At 42.1% G+C, this 20,759-nt stretch overlaps 2 protein-coding genes across 4 annotated transcripts; one reads left to right on the forward strand and one right to left on the reverse strand.

Annotated features, from left to right (window-relative positions):
• Positions 1-7,303: 7,303 nt before the first annotated feature.
• On the reverse strand, positions 7,304-11,953 carry entr1 (endosome associated trafficking regulator 1). Its single transcript, XM_046350095.1, has 8 exons — positions 11,625-11,953; positions 10,927-11,048; positions 10,301-10,726; positions 10,123-10,196; positions 8,348-8,459; positions 8,100-8,162; positions 7,871-8,010; positions 7,304-7,695 (listed from the first exon to the last, which is right to left on the reverse strand). Exons 1-8 carry the CDS (start codon positions 11,668-11,670, stop codon positions 7,605-7,607), a joined length of 1,074 nt encoding a protein of 357 aa, XP_046206051.1. The 5' UTR covers positions 11,671-11,953; the 3' UTR covers positions 7,304-7,604.
• Positions 11,954-11,974: 21 nt separating this feature from the next.
• Positions 11,975-20,605, forward strand: chek2 (checkpoint kinase 2). Of its 3 annotated transcripts, none has more exons than XM_046350096.1 (15): positions 11,975-12,072; positions 13,574-13,819; positions 15,358-15,482; positions 15,596-15,728; positions 15,930-16,020; positions 16,154-16,253; positions 16,336-16,389; positions 17,165-17,229; positions 17,415-17,514; positions 17,710-17,796; positions 17,970-18,133; positions 18,373-18,491; positions 18,671-18,756; positions 18,902-19,003; positions 19,213-20,605. In XM_046350096.1, the coding sequence occupies exons 2-15, from the start codon at positions 13,600-13,602 to the stop codon at positions 19,297-19,299; spliced, it is 1,533 nt and encodes a 510-aa protein (XP_046206052.1). In that variant the 5' UTR covers positions 11,975-12,072; positions 13,574-13,599; the 3' UTR covers positions 19,300-20,605. The 3 variants fall into 3 exon arrangements, with proteins under 3 accessions (XP_046206052.1, XP_046206054.1, XP_046206055.1); XM_046350098.1 differs by having other exon boundaries at positions 12,040-12,178; XM_046350099.1 differs by lacking the exon at positions 11,975-12,072 and adding an exon at positions 12,185-12,318.
• Positions 20,606-20,759: the final 154 nt, after the last annotated feature.

Here is a 20,759-nt window from a genome sequence, read left to right on the forward strand (position 1 = left end):
TACCACGACTAAGGGCTGTGTCCAGGTACTCCGCGTTGTGTCGTACAAGGAACAGCCCTTAGTCGTGGTGCAGTGCCTTCGGAAAGTATTCAGACCCCCTTGACTTTTTCCACATTTTGTTATGTTACAGCCTTATTCTAAAATGGATTAAATGAAAACATCGCTATAGCGATGTTAACTCAACTTTCTCCACACAATACCCTATAATGACAAAGCAAAAACCAGTTAAGACATTTTTGCACCTAAAAAACAACAACATATTTGGATATATATACCTTATTTACATAAGTATTCAGACCCTTCGCTATGAGACTCAAAATTGAGCTCATGTGCACCCTGTTTCCATTGATCATCCTTGAGATGTTTCTACAACTTGATTGGAGTCCACCTGTGGTAAATGTTTTGGAAAGGCAAACACCTGTCAATATAAGGTCCCACAGTTGAGTGCATTTCAGAGCAAAAACCAAGCCATGAGGTCGAAGGAATTGTATGTACTGCTCCGAGACAAGATTGTGTCGATACACAGATCTTGTGTATTGTTGTATGACGTTGGATTAACTTTTTAATGTTTTGCGAAGGCCTTTGCTGTAATGGCCGAGAACATCCTGACAAAGATGGAGTTTTTTTGTTTATTTTTCTCAGGTTGTGTGGTGGACGGAATACTCTCCTCAAGTGGAGCCGTGACAGCTTTTGGCACTATTTGGCCTGCTAGATACAGAAAATTATCAGGTACTTCTGTAGGCCTACAAAGATTTAATGTTTTTATGTTTCGTGTTCATCAAACATTTTTCTCAAACATTTCAATGTTGAGGCACTGGAAAATATATAAAAGTGACAACATTATTGATTAGCTGATAGACTTTTATGTGTGCAATGCTCCTCCTCACAGGGAACCATAATGTGGTCCTGTGTTTCCTGTTCATGGCTGGACCTCCCTTTATGTTGCTCGACTTGAAGCACTAATTGTTTCAAAAGAAAAACAATGTAAATAATCACAAATTGAATTCTTAAAACACCATAACTTTTTCAACAACAATTCAAAGGGTTGTTCATTGAAAACTAGTACAAAGTTTGATAAGTTTCATAGTGTGGAGCAAGATAATAAATAGGCCTACCTTCAACAATACTTAATAATGAAACTTAAACCAGAAGCATTTCTGGTGTACCTTGAGGTTGATTCTGAAAGTGGTGATCTTTGATAGAAATCTGAACCTCCCTTTGCCTTGTTTCACTGCCTGTGGAGACGTGGAATCACTCCAGGCCTGCTCCTCAGACTCAGTGGCTATGACAAATGCCTCTCTGTCAAGGATGTTGTCAGCCATTTTAACTGTAAGAACTTCAGCTGGGAAAGTCACTTTTCCATGGTGTTCGGCCTCCATTGTGGGACTAGAGGTCCCAGATATGTTTTCTGTCAGTGACAGATCGCCCTTGTGAACAGATCACGGTATTATTGTAAATCTGCGAGAAACTGCCAGACACTAGAGAGCTACTACCATCACAGTCACTTGAGAGGTAGTGAAACTTGAGCTACAGCGGCTTGATGCTCTGGATGGAAAATCATGAAGATGTCTGCTTGTGGTGTCCAAAAGTTGAGAGTAAATTCCCTCAGCACATTCTGTGACCTTTTAGCAAGCCTAAGGGTAGAGATTTCGCTTTTATAAAAACTGATTGTGCGATACACTTCATATGGCTCACAAAGGAATCCATAATGTCAGAGGCTTCAGAACCCACATTAACTGTACTAGTTTGGGGCGGTAGGGTAGCCTAGTGGTTAGAGCGTTGGACTAGTAACCGGAAGGTTGCGAGTTCAAATCCCTGAGCTGACAAGGTACAAATCTGTCGTTCTGCCCCTGAACAGGCAGTTAACCCACTGTTCCTAGGCCATCATTGAAAATAAGCATTTGTTCTTAACTGACCTGCCTAGTAAAATAAAGGTAAAAATAAAAAAATAAAAAAAATGTTCCTCTGGCATAACTGGCCAGATTACTTGTAGGAGGCTCAGGTGTGCTCGCAGAAATTTGTGCAGGTAGACATCTGCTAGACCTAATGAGCACCTTGATAATTGCTTCTGACTTCAGGTCAACACTAGAGTTTCTTAATGGTTGACATTACAGTGTCACGTCCTGATCACGTCCCCCCAGGTGTCACTTATTTTCCCCAGTGTATTTATCGCTGTGTTTCCTGCCTCTCTGTGCCAGTTTGTCTTGTATGTTCAAGTCAACCAGCGTGTTTTTCCCTGTGCGCCTGCGTTTCTATTCGCTTTTACTAGTCCTCCCGGTTTTGACATTTGCCTGTTTTTCTGGACTGCATTCCCGCCTGCCTGACCATTTTGCCTGCCCTGACCTCGAGCCTGCCTGCCATTCTGTACCTCTGAACTGGTTTTGACCTTTTGCCTGTCCACGACCATTCTCTTGCCTACCTCTTTTGGATTGTTAATAAACATCTTGGACTCTAACCATCTGCCTCCTGTGTCTGCATCTGGGTCTCACCTTGTGCCCTTATATAAAAGACATCCAATCCTTGTGTCAGAGGGTGAAGGTATGAGCATGTTTAGACTCACCATGCTACCAGAGGATACTGTCTCTTTTCGAAGATGTTTTTCTCTGATGCAGAGTCTACCAGATTAAGACCACCAACACAATCTCTTGATGCTAAAATAAATGTGTGTGCGAATCATGAAACCCATCCATTGTTCCTTGCTCTCTTCCCTGGAATTCTCCTGAGTCCAAAATGGCAGTAATGACTTCCCCTGTCAATGGTGCAAGGCAGGCCTCAATGTCCCTATCCTCTTTAGATGCAGTGATCTTGGTTTGAGGTGCAGTCTGGCCAGTGACTTCAAACTGCCACAGAGACAAGAGACGCCATCTTTTCAGTGGCTTGTATGGCATATCGCCTCCCAGGGTCACAACACACAGGGCTTGATTTACCTGAGCTGGAACAGGAGATGATCAGTGAGATGTCAAAGTTAACCTGACCCACGACATCTCTGTCCACAGTTCTGGACAATCCAGGTGAGCCAGAAGAGCTGGATTGATCACCCAGTGCCTGAATAATTGTGTCCTCGGTGATCCCAAAGAGGGCATTCAAAGGATTTGCCAGGGGAGCCTCTCCTCCATGTACCCTCTGCAACGAGGTCTGGGAACTTGATCAGTCTTGTCTGATGTTTACATATTGATCTCTAACAATTGTTACTTTGAATTAACCAATACTTCATTATCTAACCAATATGTAATAGTTTGTTCTCAAGTGTTTATACACGGAGTGTAAAAAACATTAAGAACACCTGTTCTCTCCATGACATTGAGTGACCAGGTGAAAGCTATGATCCCTTATTGATGTTATGTGTTAAATCCCCTTCAGTCAGTGTAGATGAAGAGGAAGAGACAGGTTAAAGAAGGATTTTTAAGTCTTGAGACAATTGAGACATGGATTGTGTGCCATTCAGAGGGTAAAAGGGCAAGACAAAATATTTAAGTGTCTTTGAACGGGGTATGGTAGTAGGTGCCAGACGCACCAGATTGTGTCAACAACTGCAACGCTGCTGGGTTCTTCACACTCAACAGTTTCCCATGTTTATCAAGAATGGTCCACCACCCAAAGGACATCCAGTCAACTTGACACAACTGTGGAAAGCGTTGGAGTCCACATGGGCCAGCATCCCTGTAGAATGCGTTTGACACCTTGTAGAGTCCATGCCCCGATGATTTGAGGCTGTGCTGAAGGCAAAAGGGGAGATGCAACTCAATATTAGGAAGGTGTTCCTAATGTTTGGTATACTCGGTGTATGTGGTGTCTGCATTCTTTACAATAAACATTTTAGTTTCTTCGCTTTGTAACCTTAACTGTCAAATGCTGTGGAATGTGTGAAAAAGTTAACCTGAATGGAGTACTGGGGAAAGGGGGATACCTAGTCAGTTGTACAACTGAATGCCTTCAACTGAAATGTGTCTTCTGCATTTAACCCAACCCCTCTGAATCAGAGAGGTGCAGGGGGCTGCTTTAATCAACATCCACGTCTTCAGCGCCCGGGGAACAGTGGGTTAACTGCTCTGCTTAGGGGCAGAACGACAGATTTTTACCTTTCGATTACTGGCCCCAACGCTCTAACCATTAGGTTACCTGCCGCCCATTTGGGTCAGGCACACCGTCGAGGTGTGGTTGGTGAACATACAGTCCCTTCTAGAAGAAGAATGTTGGGTGGGTGTGTGGGAGCTAAAATAATGTCTGCCGCTGCTGCCCTTCCTCAATTCTTTGCTGTGGTAACTGTGTTTGCGGATCAACACCAAGCTCTGTTCAAATTCAGTGGATGAGGAGTAGGGAGTCTTGATCTCTTGACTGCACAGAAACTTTCCACTGCTAGGCCTTGTGGGTAGAGCTTTGTCATTAAACGTCACCATGCGTGACTGCTTCAAGTGAGTGGATGAGGAGTGGGGAGTCTTGATCCCTTGACTGCACAGACTTTCCACTGCTAGGCCTTGTGGGTAGATCTTTGCCATTAAACTTCACCATGCGTGACTGCTTAAAGTGAGTGGTGGAGGGGTAGGGAGTCTTGACCCATTGGCAGCACAGAGACTTTTCATTGCCAAGCCTCTTTGGTAGACCTTCTTCATTAAACCTCACCACACGTTCCTGAATGCTTGTAATGGTGCAGCACTCTGATCCAAAAAGATAGCCCTTGATGCCGCTTGCTTAGCGGCGTCAATCTTTAATATGTGTGCAAGGTAATGAGGATCTCAATCACCATATGGGAAACCATGTTCGCTATCACATTTTGGTAAGGTGTACTTTGGTCATCTGTTTCAATATAAAACATATTTATTTTTGAGATTGTGGTGTCAAGTGCTTAGTAATCAACGTGATACACTTTGTCCAACTTTCTATGAAATTATCACGGATAAACTTACCCGATCTCTCATGCCCTCTTGAATCACCTTCCACTGCCTGATAAAGAAAACAAAAGTAAACATGTTCCGTTGTTTTGTCGTGATGAGCCAGGTTGTATATAGAATGCATTGTACTGAAAGATTTTGACTCTTGCGTAATTCCTCCTCTAAGAGTTAAATTACTGTCACTCTGTTTTGGTATTGATCTGAAGACTGAGCTCTGGATGAACAGAATACTACATGGGGACCTAAAGGTCAACAAGCAAAATGACTGAGGTCTAATCTAAATACCTATACAAAGTTAACCATGATCTCAATACTCTCACTACTACTAGACCAAATCAATTTGACATTTTTGTCATTGGCTAAAATAGGATATTAATTGCATTAATGAAAGCCACCTGCCCTTTTATCAAATTCATCTTCCTTTGAATTGATTGTGTGACTTTTAAGTGGTTTTGATTGAAATACTGAATCTGCATAAGAAATGGCACACTAATCATACTAAACAGAGTAACATCAAGTCAAAGCAGCCCATTATTCAGCAAATCCGTAGACAGATAGATTAAAACCTAGCAAATAACCCAAATGACCAGAAAACCAATCTTACCTTCCCAGGCTGCTCCTTCTTCTCTTATCTAAGCTGAGCAACTGGCTCTTTTTACTTTACCTCCTTCTCCATCTGTTTCTCCTGGTGACTATCTTCCAAGTCCTGTTATAATCAAGTGTTTTTACAATCATCATCATAGCCTATACAAAATGAAGCTTTTTTTTTTACAATGTTTGTAGACATTGTAGACCATTTTTGTTGAAAACACGAACTCCAAGCTGCCAAAAGACCTACCTTCTTTTTCGTCTGACATTAAATCACGTTTATAAAACAAAACCAACAAGTGCAGATGTGTGCTAGTGCTAGTCCAGCTAAACATGTGCTGGATATACCGTGGACACAGCAGAGGGTCTGAACGGCAGAAACCAAAGTAGCCTAAGGATAAACCCATGTTGACCTTGACATCAAGGTCAACATGGGAATGTATGCACACATGACTGTAAGTCGCTTTGGATAAAAGCGTCTGCTAAATGGCATATATATATATATATATCATAATGATTGATGTCATAGTGGACATTGTCATAGTGGACAATTGACAGGAACTTGCATGCATGCAACCATGTCCCATTAAATTAGCCTAATAATGTTGTAACAACTCAACCTGTTGTAGGCATAGGCCCAATAACTGGTTCTACACAGTTAGGCCTATGTGACAATATTTCCTTCATCACTCGCAAGTCAACCTATTCTTAAAAGTTAAACTTTGTCATAGATTTTTTTTAAAGACTTCTGCTATTCCTCACTCACCATTTTGTACATTCTGTCTTCATCCATGTCCATGCATTATTTTGAAGACCTGTGTGGTGACTTTGTCACAGGACTATGCTTAAAAGTTAGATGCAACAACAAATAGCCACGATCAGATTCAGCACCATTCTACCGGACAGCGACTGAATCAGCGTGTCACGATCTGACTTTCAGCACCACAGTGCAGAGGACAGCGGCCCTCTCAAGCGCAGTCCAATTCCTGTTACAGCAAAAAAACAAAAAAGTGTGCTGGGGCTCCCGTGACCTTTGGCTGAAATAAGCATTGTAGCTTTAAGTCAAATGTGGGCAAAACAAAACAAGGACATGTGCCGTCCATAGTAGGCTACAAAATCTGTAAGTTCTTATTCTTGGGCTACTTTTTACGAATATACAATAAATGGTAACGTGGGTAGGCTAACTTACTGGGTAACATGGGTTATAGGCGATTCCATAGCAAGACTAACCTACCAAGATTTCAATGCACAGTTCAGTCATAAGCTAACCAAATTGGTATAGTTGTATTCAGGGGTGGAAATGGGAAGAAATCACCAGAGGAGGCTGGTGGGTGGAGATTTGATACCATTCCAGCCATTACAATGAGCCTGTCCTCCTATAGCTCCTCCCACCAGCCTCCTCTGTATATGTGTAGGGGGTGGAGGGTCACAGAGCTACAGTAATAAGATCGAGGATTGAGATGTATGACCTTTTCTTGTTTTGCTCTCTGCCTCCCTCCAGTGGTTAAAATAATACATGATAACAGAGATGGTTTAGAGCAGCAGTATTCAACTCTAACCAGCAGGATCCGGACCTCGTAGGGTTTCAGTATCAAAGTCACTCATCGCAAATACGCTCATTACTAACCAGACTTTCTGACAGTCTCAGGAAAAACTGGATGAAATAGAAATACATTAAAAGGGGATCAGAGGTCGGAAAACTTGGCCAGTAATTGAGCTAGCTACACACGATCTCTGCTCGCATAGAATGGCTATGTTCAAGCAGTTTGTGGAACAAATGCAGTGTAAAATGCTCACAACATAAAAATGACCAACTTTGAAGGATATCTAGTCACATGTTTATTAATCACAATATTTGAGTCATATTTGCCTCAGTGGTAAATACATCTGTTAGTATATATTGTTTTCAAATCACCTGTTAAAGTGATTTAAAACTAAACATTTTATGATGTACAAGTAAAAAAAAAGATGTGCACTATTTTTTGGGGGGGGGGGGGTCACAAATCAGTGCACCCACCACAACTTAAAATTCTTGTTTGAGTGTTGTGTGACACACCATAATTGCTTTCCAGTTCCTTGTTGCTGGATGGTACTAGATCTGAAATCTCTAGTGTCCTTTAAACGCCATCAGCCTTCATTATGAATCTCAGATAGGTTGTCGATGGACTGCAGCAGTTGAGATACTAGACAAAGACTCTCTGCACTTGTAAGTAATTGCCTGTGGACAGAATCAAACGGATAGACTGAACTTGGAGCAAATACCACAATGTTTAATTAGGGGTTATGTAGAAAACACTATGAAATTGCACATTACCCAATACCCACACAATCAATATGAGGGACTGTTTTTATCCCGCCTGTATGTAGATGACACTATGGGAGAGAGAACTCACTTGATGGAAGTCTCTGCATTGAGTGCTGCTTTGTTGAGGTACTCTGAGGCCACTTGCGCATTATGTTTCATTGTATTTAAGGCAGCTGTCTCTCCGGCTCGAAGTCTCTCATTCTCATACCGGTACCCCTCTACTTGGCCCTGCAATATAAAGAGGGTCACATTATGCAATCATATGTCACTGAAGCTCACCATCCCAGTAACACCAGCAACACCAGTAAAGGTCAAACCTGTAATTGATGCAGCTCCTGTTTGAGTTTTGATACAATATTTTCAGCCTTAACTGCTCGTTTCTGTCAAGAAGAAAAAGGTAAAAATCACAAATTAAGACTTCATATCTCAACACACTTCTATTTAGTAACCGATCATGACAATTTGCTTGAAATCCTATTGAGACATATTTCAGATAATCAGTGAACATAAATCATTCTTCATCTTTGTCGAACGGATGAACTAGGAGAAAGGGACAGGTGCGCACGGTCATTAACTGCAGGTTCTGCTCGACGGAGTGGACCATGGTCTCTAAAGCCTGAGCCTCCCTCTCCTCCTGTACTCTTCTCTTGTGCAACTCATCTGTGACGTGGCGAATTCTATGGGGCAGTCAGAGACACATGACGATGAGCATAGGTTAAACACTCTTTAAACAGCATTAACATACGGTACCAGTCAAAGGTTTGGACACACCTAAACACTCAAGGGTTATTCTTAACTTTTTAAAACTATTTTCTACATTGTAGAATAAAAGTGAAGACATCGAAACGATGAAATAACACATATGGAATCATGTAGTAACCCCCTCCAAAAAAGTGTTAAATCAAAATATAGTTTATATTTTAGATTCTTTAAAGTAGCCACCCCTTGCCTTGATGACAACTTTGCACACGCTTGGCATTCTCTCAACCAGCTTCACCTGGAATGATTTTCAACAGTCTTGAAGGAGTTCCCACATGCTGAGCACTTGTTGGCTGCTTTTCCTTCACTCTGCGGTCCAACTCATCCCAAACCATCTCAATTGGGTGGGGGTCAGGTGATGGTGGAGGCCAGGTCATCTGATGCAGCACTCATCACTCTCCTTCTTGGTCAAATAGCCCTTACACAGCCTGGAAGTGTGTTTTGGGTCATTGTCCTGTTGAAAAACAAATGATAGTCCCACTAAGCCCAAACCAGATGGGATGGTGTCACCAGCAAAGCACCCCCACACCTCCTACTCCAGGCTTCATGGTGGGAACCACACATGCGGCGATCATCCGTTCACCTACTCTGCGTCTCACGAAGACACGGCTGTTGGAACCAAAAATCTCAAATTTGGACTCATCAGACCAAAGGACAGATTTCTAATGTCCATAGCTCGTGTCTCTTGGCCCAAGCACGTATTTTCTTCTTATTGGTGTCCTTTAGTAGTCGTTTCTTTGCAGCAATTTGACCATGAAGGCCTGATTCACGTAGTCTCCTCTGAAGAGGTGATGTTGAGATGTATCTGAAGCTTTTATTTGGGCTGCAATTTCTGAGGTCTGGGATTTCTGGGTCTTCCTTTCCTGTGGCGGTCCTCATGAGAGCCAGTTTCATCATAGCGCTTTATGGTTTTTGTGACTGCACTTATTTGTGACTGCACTCACAGTTATTGAAATTTTCCATATCAACTGACCTTCATGTCTTAAAGTAATGATGGACCGTCGTTTCTCTTTGCTTATTTGGGCTGTGCTTGCCATAATATGGACTTGATCTTTTACCAAATAGGGCTATCTTCTGTATACCACCACTACCTTGTCACAACACAACTGATTGGTTCAAATGCACTAAGGAAAGAAATTCAACAAATTAACAAGGCAAACCTGTTAATTAAAATGCATTCCAGGTGACCACCTCATGAAGCTGGTTGAGAGAATGCCAAGAGCGTAAAAGCTGTCATCAAGGCAAAGGGTAGCTACTTTGAAGAAACTCAAATATAAAATATGTTGATTTGTTCGACATGTTTCCATGTGTTATTTCATAGTTTTGATGTCTCCACTATTATTCTACAATGTAGAAAATAGTACAAATAAAGAAAATCCCTGGAATGAGTAGGTGTGTCCAAACTTTAGACTGTATGTGTACAGTTGACATCTTAAATGTACATCTAAAAAGTTATATTCAAAGCATTACTCGCATGCCATAACATAATATAGGCTTTAACACCGTCCCTTCAACACTTCTCATGCACCGGGTAGGTCTGTACTCTGCAGACCATATCAACTGGCAATTCTATCCACCCACCTTCGATCATCATACTCAGACTTTTTCACAAGATCTTTAATGTGCTTCCTGAGCTGCGCATTTTCCTCCCTCAGCTTAAAAAGAGAAACAGAAATGATCAAAATAAAGGACTTGTGACTAATCCCACGTGATATCCAATCACACATCGGTAAGCAAAGCCTTGAGAGAGGAAAATTACCTTTTGTTGATCCCTATTGCCATTCTCGGTACTACTCTTCTTGGTCTTGTAGGTGAGCTCTGCCATTGATGTCTCGTCATCTCCCTCATAATTCACTGGGGCCCGTTTGGACTGATGGGCCTCTGGTGAGAATTCTTCATCCACCTGCCATAGGGAGGATGAAGTCTCCTCTTCTTCCTCTGTGCACAGGGAGGACTGACCAGAGTACGTGCTGCTGTCTGCTGCTGCAGTGCCACACAGTCCAAACTCATGTGCCTCCTCAATGGCTGATGGCTGGTAACTCCCAGCCCACTCCTCCTTAGTGTCATTTTCCAGAAATTGAGGAAACGGTGTGTGGTCCATGTAAAACTGACCCTGGAAGTCTTGATCGAAGCTCTTCGGGGCAGTATATGCCCCCTCTGCCAGGAATGTGCTCCCATATGCCTTCTACAACACAAGAAGCAGCAGTAAGGTAAGTCACATTCACACCAACATTCCACCAAAAGTAATATTCTTAACAGTCTGACCAGGCCTTGTATATCATGCTGTGACTTTTCCCAAGGACATAACACATTTCATGCATAGGCTTTGTAACAGTTAATCTCTGGGGTTTAATGTAAGACTGGTTCATTTGAAATGTTCAGCACCTTTCGCGTTGAGTAATTCTTCTCATCTGGATCCCCTTTCATATCTGGGTACTGGTTTTTACTGCGGATGAACTCTTTGAAGGAGAAAGGATTCATCTCCTCTCCATCTTCTCTGACTTCATCTATGAAACAAGACATGTTGGTAAATATTTGGATGATAGTTATTTTCAAACTGTCTGGCTGACATTATTGGAGAAATACACGAGTTGGATTTTGTTGTGGATGTGTAGGGGCCAATACCCCATCCTACTCCAGCAACAAGTGCCATGGAATTTGTAAATCCAGATTGTCTCACTAAAGGGCAGCACTGTGCCAGGGCAGGGTGCCTGGGTCATGGAGTTCTTAGACCAGAGGTAAGAGTGCCTCACTAATGGCCCTCCAACACCATGCCAGCAGAAATAACTCTGATCCTGGTACCAACCATGCCAAACCCAGCACTAGACACTTGTAACACAAATTAATGAACCATTGCACCATCACTTGCTGATCACTCTTCGATGGTGCTGAACAGATGTGCCCCTGTCTCAGGTAGATGATGAGATGTGTGTTATTGCATCCAATGATGTGAATATCAAGTAGCCTATGTCTATGGTTGCATGCATCATGTCATTTGAATACTGGATCAGCTAGATATAGCTAGTCTATAACCTAGAACTGAATATTGGACAGATGGATTTGCTGTGGAAGTAACAACTTACCAACTTCGATTGTATTGTTTTTTTCAGAGGTTTTATGCTTTGCCATGTTGACAGTGAACCAGTCAATCGGTGATGGTATGAGCGGTTGTCAGCTAACTTCAGCGGCTAACGCGTTGTTAGCTAGATAACAGGGACCGTTTACGTTATCTAGCTAGCTTGCTGAAAACAATGAAATAATGTACTAGCAAATTACTGGATGTAGACGAAATGACTTGTCATACCAAAGATAATTGATCAAAATGACATATTTTAGATGTGGTTGTTGTTCGTCAGCTGTGTGCGTCGATGCGCCAAAGGTTTGCTAGCTGCTGAAAATCACGTGGACAATCCTAAACTTCTCACTGGGTACGATTCAGATGACGTTTTAGGGAAAATAAACAACATTTCCCAGGAGTCGATCCGATTTCCCGGCAAATTTTACACGTGCCGCGATTCATTCGAAATCCCGGTAAGTGTAAAAGTGTATTTGATTAAATTGTCATTCTCATACATGTTTCAAATATTGCCCTGATCAGTTGCACACGTCATAGTCGGCGAGTCGTCACCTTTATTCGGTTAGTAAACAACCACTTAATTTCGCCGTCGTGCTAGCTAGCTAGCTACAACGGAAATTATTAGGGCACTTGTGAAACTGATTTTGATTTGCTTTATTTGGGCTTGGTGAGGATAAAAATACAGTTAACTCGCATGACAGGTTAGTCAATAACACTACGCACTGTTGGCAAGAAACGATAGACGTATTTGTAAATAGATGGAGCATGTTGAATGAATTACACACAGCTAGCTAGGTAGCCAGAATATTCTAACCCTTCATTTATGCTTGTTTACACTTAGCTGCACTACTGAGGTCTGAACGCCATCATGGTTATGAGTAAGACATTACAGAGCTGGTGCGAGATATTTTCGGAAAATGTATTTCAATGCAGGGGTTGGATATGCCAATGTACTCCCAATTGGACCTTTGTCCAAACTGATACTTAGAGAAGATTGAAATACTGCTAGTTTTTCTGGAAAACTGACCTTTATCATCTTCAAGCTAGCTAACAGTAGCCACAGCAGCCATTATGGAATGGCATGTCACCTTGAACAACAAAGGAGCTGACTGGCTGAAACTGCCATTCCAAGATGGTTGTAGTGGCTACTAGCTGGCATGAGGACAAAAATGACACTCTTTTCTGTAAAAACTAGAAATATCTATCTGGGGTGGCAGGTAGCCTAGAGCGATTTTATTTTTATTTAGATTTTTTTTTACCTTGTCAGCTCGGGGATTTGATCTTGCAACCTTTCGGTTACTAGTCCAACGCTCGCCCGAAAGGTTGCAAGATCAAATCCCCGAGCTGACAAGGTAAAAAATCTGTAGTTCTGCCCCTGAACAAGGCAGTTAACCCACTATTCCTAGGTCGTCATTGAAAATAAGAATTTGTTCTTAACTTACTTGCCTAGTTAAATAAAGGTTAAAAAAAATAACTTACTTGCCTAGTTAAATAAAGGTTTAAAAAATATATATATATTATTCTCTATGTATCAGTTTGGATAAAGGTACAATTTGGAGGACAGTGGCATAGGGTTAGAATATTCTGGCTAGCTACAAGAGTTGCCACGATTATGGATTTTCCAGACTCTGTGCGTTTTTGAAATTTTATTTGACCTTTATTTAACAAGGCAAGTCAGTTAAGAACAAATTCTTATTTTCAATGACGGCCTAGGAACAGTGGATTAACTGCCTGTAGTCCAACGCTCTAACCACTAGGCTACCCTGCCGCATGATGAATACATGGGCAGATCATTCATATCAATCAATCAATCTTTCATTCATATTCATAATGCACGGGGGGAGGCTAGGATTCTCCGATGCAAGTTATACATGAGGACATTGCTTAGTTTACGGATGTGGAAAATTGAAAGATGTCATGATAACCTGAATGATGTGTTATTATTTACTTTAATAGACTCAGACTGAGGAGAAATATTGACCATGTCCCAGGAGAAGCCAGATGCTGGCAGCCAGACACAGTCGCAGCCTCAGACTCAGTCCCAGACTCAGTCCCAGAGTGGCTCCAGCTCCTCCTCTGGGTCAGGCACTGTCAGCTCAGTGGACACCATCCCTGTTCGGGATCTTGGCTCCATACCAGAAGAGCCTGAGCCACAGCCATGGGGTCGCCTGCTGCCTATGCAGAGAGGCTTCAGAGCCCACGGTGAGTGCAACCACAAGACATGCCCTGGTTTTCTGGGTAGATAGCCCAAACTGAAGGTATCCTGTGACAGTCATGGAATTTTGGATGACCGATATTGGGTCAGCCAAATGATCGGGGTCACCGTTTTAATCGTTTGAATAGCCAAAAGAATAGACGCACATTTTCGCCTCTGCTCTGTTCCTGACTGTATGTGCTACTGCAGCAGTAGGGATGGGTGCGTAGCCCAAGGAAACCCGAAGACTGTTTGTGACGACACCTTGCTGTTTCAGCCATAGACATCCATTCTAATTCCTAATTCTATGGTTTCAGCAAGGGGCAACTAGGTTTGATCACGTTGTAGAGTCCATGTTACAGCAGAAACGGACTCAACTGCACAAATGTTCGGCTGGTAATTTTTTTTTTAAGCCATTATGACTGTTCTTTTATTTTCATTGAGGTCTTCATCCATAACCGTCGGTTATACAGTGATCGTGCCAGCCTTACCTTCAGGATTAGCTATGGAATTGTAAAACGATATGTGATGGCTCCATATCTATCTGGCGTTATGGCTTAGCTTCTGGAAAATGCTGCTCCACATTTTTAAACTAACCTGGTCTTGGAAGTACTTTCTTCATTTTGATTCAGAAGAAAGGTGTCTAGTTACAGGTGGTTTTACCAACAAACAAAAAAACGGGGAAATTCTGGAAGCTGTAAAAATCCATGTTTTTGTACTGTGCGAGGAGGTTAGCCGCTGCACATCTAGCGTTTCCCAGCATCTTTGCGCTAGTCGGTTCTATGCGGCCAACGTGTAGAAGTAGATGACCGTGCGTCACACAGTGCAGCCAAAACAAAGATCTACACGCATGCCATTTTTCACTCGATACAAAACATGGATTTTTAAAATCTTTCTGAATTTTCTCTGTTTTTTTGAAGAACCACTTGCAACTGGACACGGACATTTCTAAGATACTTTCTTAGTTATTGATTTAGAAGAGAAGTGTATCAACAAAACTAGGTACAAAAAAACAACATGTAGCAGTGTTTTCTATTAGCTAAGCTGTCAACCTAGATATGGAGCAGTCGCATATCGCGTTACAATTCCGACGCTACTTTAGGCAGTGAATACAGGGGCACGTTTTAGCTATTGAACGTTTTGCTACAGTTTGTACTGAACAAAATGTTTTCCCACCACGGTGCGCACCATTCCTCAACATTCTGAGGTATATTTGACCCCGTTTGGGTGTGGCGGGGTGGGATCTGCTCAATATGGGTGTGACCATTTTTGAAATGTCAAACTACTGCTGCAGCACACTGTACAAAATCGCCCTCTGAGCCGCCGTCATCAAAAATGTTCTTCAACTGGTCATTCTAGAACAGCACTGTTTCCGTTCAATTGAACAACGTTGTGTCCTGCTGAACGCGGTCCACGTGGGAACTGTGTGCGCCTGCGTGCAGTTTGCTTTGTTTGTGTGAGATTCTTTGTATTTCTCAACTCGCAGCATTTGCATCTGTGTATTCTCTTCTCTATTGAAGTGATGGTGTTTGACATTTTTTTTCAGACTGTGTTGAGGACGACACTTGGTTTGGCCGGGACAGTAAATGTAACTATTGCTTTGATGACCCCATACTGAAGAAATCGCCCAGATTTGCTACGTACAGCAAAAAACACTTCAGAATATTCCGAGTAGGTCTATTCATTTGACAAAATGATGTATTTCATGTTTTGTTTAACAGTAGTAAAATAGTTTTGTTCCCAATGTTTGCTCAAGTGATGACGGTCAGATCGTTACCTTGCAGGAGCAGAACATTGTCTATGTCTTTGACAACAGCGGCAATGGCACGTTTGTTGACGGTACAATTCTTGGGAAAGGAAAAACTTTGCCTCTAGCAAACAATGCGGTGCTGTCCCTAGCTGAGGAACGCCATAAAGGTAACCTTGTTACAGAGTTTTTTTATTTTTAAGTCAATTCTGTTTTAGGTCACTGATACTCAAAAGTCTTAGCATTCCACTATATTTATTCCCTGTCGCTCTCAACATTAAGTATAGAGCAGCATCATTCCCTTCTTGGTGATGCCGGTTTTAGTTTTTGCATTTACAATCCATGAGATTGATAGTTTCTTCCCTCATTAGTGTTTGTGTTCATTGATCTCATGGCGGATGAACAGTCCAACCTCCCCAAAGAGTTCAGTGAGAAATACCTGATTACCAGAAAGATTGGAGCGTAAGTGAGCATTTTGATTCATTTCAACTTGTGTATTTTCTGCAAAAATCCAGATTTTCGTTTTGAATTACAGAGTGACATTCTAGTATGATCAATGTGTGTAAACGTGGCTGATAACGAGTTGTTGTACCAGTGGTGTGTGCGGGGAAGTGAAGCTGGCCTTTGAGAGGGCCACTTGCAAAAAGGTGGCTGTGAAGACCATCAACAAGAAGGACTTCCCAGCATCTGTCGGCGTAAGTCTTTTCGCCATTTTCCCCGTTTTCTAGTTGATGAATGTTACTGCAATAAAAGGAACTCTTCTTCGTGCAATTCTAGACTGCCACACGGAATGCGGAACGAGAGATCCAGATCCTCCAAAGGATAGACCATGTAAGTAAGTAATCATTGTCATTTTTAATAGCCTGTTTATACACCGAGTTGTACCAAACATTATGAGCACCTGCTCTTTCCATGACTGATCGGGTAAATCCAGGTGAATGCCTTGATCCCTTGGTGTCACCTGTTAAATCCACTTCAATCAGTGTCGATGGAGGAGATGGGTTAGGGAAGGATTTTTAATTTTAAGCCTTGAGACGTGGATTGTGTACGTGTGCCATTCGGAGGGTAAATGGGCGAGACAAAATATTTAAGTGCTGTTGAACGGGGTATGGTAGTAAGTGTCAAGAACTGCAACGCTGCTGGGTTTTTCACCGTCAACAGTTTCTTGTGTGTATCGAGAATGGTCCACCACCCAAAGGACATCCAGCCAAATTGACACAACTGTGGGAAGCATTGGAGTCAACATGGGCCAACATCCCTGTGGAACTCTTGTAGAGTATACTCCCTGACGAATTGAGGCTGTTCTGAGGGCAAAAGGTGGGGTGCAACTCAATATTAGGAAGGTCTTCATAATGCTTTTTACACTCAGTGTACATCTATAATGTATTATGCTGTACTGACTGCCAAGGAAAGGAGCCTAGTAAATGTTTTTTTTAGGGGGAGGGGGGGGGTAGTCAAATACCATAAAAGTAGTCATTTTCAACTTGTGTTTTCTACTGGACAAAGCCACAGTCATAACACTTTAAAAATATATATGTATTCAACCACTATGTATCAAAAACACCTGTAGTATTTGTCTGTGTAACTTTCCTTCTGTCTATTCCAGCCATGTCTGATCAAAACAGAAGACTTCTTCCAAACAGACGACTCATACTACATTGTTTTAGAGCTGTGAGTTTAGTATTTAATTCAAGCCGACACTTTTTATATATATGTGTATCAATGGCAAACCAGTATCATTACATTGCGTGTAATATTTTCTGTAGCCCATCTCAGAAGTACAATTTTCACAAGCATCGTATCTCCTTTCCCCTTCGATTTATTCTGTTTCAACTGAGCGCATGTATGTTTTTCAGCATGGAGGGTGGGGAACTCTTTGACAGGGTCAAAAGCAAGAACCAGATAGAGGAGTCAATTGCCAAGCTCTATTTCTACCAGATGTTGAAAGCAGTAGAGGTGGGTGGATTGATGTATTTCTCAATTTTTTTCCCATTTGAATTTCTAGAAGAGTGGTAGGCTTTATTAAATAGGCTCTGCTGTGATGTCAAAATACGCCATAACTATCTTGTTTTATACTGGAGATAGTTACTGTCACTTGAGTAGTTTTACACTGCTTCCTTATGCTGGTTTATTTCACATTCCTTCCACTAGTATCTTCACAACAATGGCATCATCCACAGAGACCTCAAACCTGAAAATGTGCTGCTTTCGTCTCAGGATGATGTTTGTGTCATCAAGGTAAGATTTGTCAAGTCATCATGTGGGTAATTTTCCCACAATAATTGAACATGGTAGATGAAGTGTAAGTGAGGGTAGATAGTTATCCACCTGGAAACTCATTGTCTTCCTGAAGTGGGGGGGAATGAAAGCTTGGTTGAAGAGTGACAGGCCTCTCTCTCTCTATGTGACAGATCACAGACTTTAATCAGTCCAAGATACTGGAGGAGTCTGCCCTGATGAGGACCCTTTGTGGAACACCCACATACCTTGCACCTGAGGTGTTCACCGACGCAGTCACCGTGGGCTACAGCAGAGCCGTAGACGCCTGGAGTTTAGGGGTCGTCCTGTTTGTGTGGTAGGGATCCATACTACTGATGGCAGGGTAACATAAACGACAGTGCCGCGTGCTCTGACTAGTAGGAAGTGCCATGTAACTTGTTTCTGTCAACATTTAAAGGGAATTGTAATGCAACTATTTAAATTAATTTGCAAATAACTTGGGCCAAGATTACTGTTCAACAGCACGCAAGGTTTTCCTGTTCACAGATTCACATAATTTATTAAACTGGAGCTTACTTCCTGTCTCCCTCACAGCTTGGCAGGCTATCCCCCGTTCCACCCTAATGTACAAACTGGTTTGTCAGTCAGGGATCAGATCACGCAGGGAATTTATACATTTATTCCATCCAAATGGGACGGCATCTCGGATGATGGTAAGAGACTACTGTCAATCCTGTTTGGCTCTGTCATGTGTGTTAGAGCACATAGAAATTCGAAAACAGATTCTTCCTGTCTCAGGTTGGGAAAGAACTTTGGGTACTTTACTACAGTCGTATTGATAATTCCTTAAATGCTGTCCCAATAGTTATTTTACTTATCCAATCATGTCTAGCGAAAGATGTCGTGAAGAGGCTGCTTGTAGTGGACCCCAATGCCCGCCTCACCATTGAGGAGGCTTTACACCATCCCTGGATGATGGTAAGAGCTTTATTGCCGTCTCTCATTGCCTGGTCCTACTGCCATCAAGGCGGGTACCTTTACTGGATGGAGGGGTATTTGGGGCTAGGCAGTGTTGTAAGTGGCAACAGTGAATAATTTCTGGTCCCATCAATGTCCGTCTCAGGATGAGGCCATGAAGGAGACTGCTGAATGCATCATGTACCCCAAGGACTCCGGAGATGCCACAGCAGCTGATGCCACAGCAGACTCCGTAGACACCACAGTAGTGAGAAACAATGTCATTCTACTGCAGCAGTGTTTCCCATCCCTCTCCTGGGGGGACCACTAGACAGTTCATATTTTTGTTGTAGCCCTGCACTGACACAGCTGATTTAACAAGGTTCTTGGTGATTCCGTGTAGGACTAGAACACACACACACACAGAGAGAGAGGGGTGTTGCTAACAAAATTGAACTATGTCTCTTGTTACTTTAGGCTTCAACTACAAAGAGGTCAAGAGAAGATGATGACGAGCAGCAGCCGGCAAAGAGGAGACCAGGCCCATCCACAGAGGCAACATGAGACCCCCCCCCAGGTAGTTTTCCACCGGCAATTTGGCCCCCTGGAAATCTACCGGTATATTGTATTTTATCACACTTCTATAGCTACATTTCCATTAACTTGTCAAATGATTTTAGAACGTTCGAATAGAAAAATAGATGCGGCAATTGCCTGCTGCGGTGCGTTTTCATTGAACTCTTTTGACTATAGAAACAGCTATATGTAATGGTCACACATACTTTTTTTTTTTGCAAAAAAACACAAAAAACGTTTATAATAAAAATTAGGTGAAGTGTTTCCATTAATAAATTGGCCACAGCCTGTATGCCCTCCCACCTATATGTTTTATGTCTCAGGTAGCCCGCAAAGGCCAGCATGGATAGAATGCAGGAATTGCCATATTTTAATAATTCTCATGTGCCAACATATCACCATGGTGAAACTTGCATCCAGCTAACCAGAATAGCGAAGCAATTCAGGCTTTCTTGAAAGTACAGACAATTGTCCTGCAAAGAAACATTATTTTTATAGTTGAAAAACAGATTGAGCAAGCAGTAGGCATTTAGAATTAAATGTGAAGTGGAGCTTCCAAATTCGGGAATCGTCATTTATTCGAAAACAACTTTTCCATCAAGTTCGAGAAACGTCAAATCCACCCGTCGAAAGAGATAAAAAAGATGTCATCTATAGCTGCCGTTTCCATTACATCATGGTGCAATCATCTGAAATGTACTTGATTAACGTTACTATACACTGAACACAAATATAAACGCAACCATTTGATTTTACTGAGTTATAGTTCATATAAGGAAATCAGTCAATTGAAATGAGGTTCTAATCTATGGATTTCACATGACTGGGAATAGAGGTTGGTCACAGATACCTTTAGAAATATGGACCTCAGGATCTCGTCACAGTGTCTCTGCGCATTCAAATTGCTATCAATACAATTTTATTTTGTTTGTTGTCCGTAGCTTATATCTGCACATACCATAACCCCACCGCCACCATGGGGCACTGTTCACAACTGCTCGCCCAGACGACGCCATACACGTGGTCTGCGTTTGAGGCCGGTTGGACGTACTGCTAAATTGTCTAAAACGGAGGTGGCTTTTGGTAGAGAAATTCATATTCAATTCTCTGGCAACAGCTCTGGTATACATTCCTGCAGTCACCATGCTAATTGTGCGCTCCCTCAACGGCATTGTGTTGTGTGACAAAACTGCACATTTTGGAGTGGCCTTTTATTGTCCCCAGAACAAGGTACACCTGTGTAATGATCATGCTGTTTAATCAGCTTCTTGATATGCCACAACTGTCAGGTGGATGGATTATCAACACATTTGAGGGAAATAATATTTTTGTGCGTATGGAACATTTCTGTGATCTTTTATTTCAGCTCATGAAACATGGGACCAACACTTTACATGTTGCGTTTTATATTTTTGTTCAGTGTACATGTTGATTTCCAACTTGTGGGC

Source organism: Oncorhynchus gorbuscha, linkage group LG05, assembly GCF_021184085.1.
Source record: "Oncorhynchus gorbuscha isolate QuinsamMale2020 ecotype Even-year linkage group LG05, OgorEven_v1.0, whole genome shotgun sequence".
NCBI lineage: Eukaryota > Metazoa > Chordata > Actinopteri > Salmoniformes > Salmonidae > Oncorhynchus > Oncorhynchus gorbuscha.

Coding starts and splice junctions, on each gene's coding strand:
- chek2 (XM_046350096.1), top strand. CDS start 13,600: ATGTCCCAGGAGAAGCCAGATGCTGGCAGCCAGACACAGTCGCAGCCT. Junction 16,254..16,335: donor ACTTCCCAGCATCTGTCGGC/GTAAGTCTTTTC, acceptor GTGCAATTCTAG/ACTGCCACACGGAATGCGGA. Junction 17,797..17,969: donor ATGATGTTTGTGTCATCAAG/GTAAGATTTGTC, acceptor TCTATGTGACAG/ATCACAGACTTTAATCAGTC.
- entr1 (XM_046350095.1), bottom strand. CDS start 11,670: ATGGCAAAGCATAAAACCTCTGAAAAAAACAATACAATCGAAGTTG. Junction 8,460..10,122: donor TCTGAGTATGATGATCGAAG/GTGGGTGGATAG, acceptor ACTGCCCCATAG/AATTCGCCACGTCACAGATG. Junction 8,011..8,099: donor AGGAGCTGCATCAATTACAG/GTTTGACCTTTA, acceptor TTTATATTGCAG/GGCCAAGTAGAGGGGTACCG.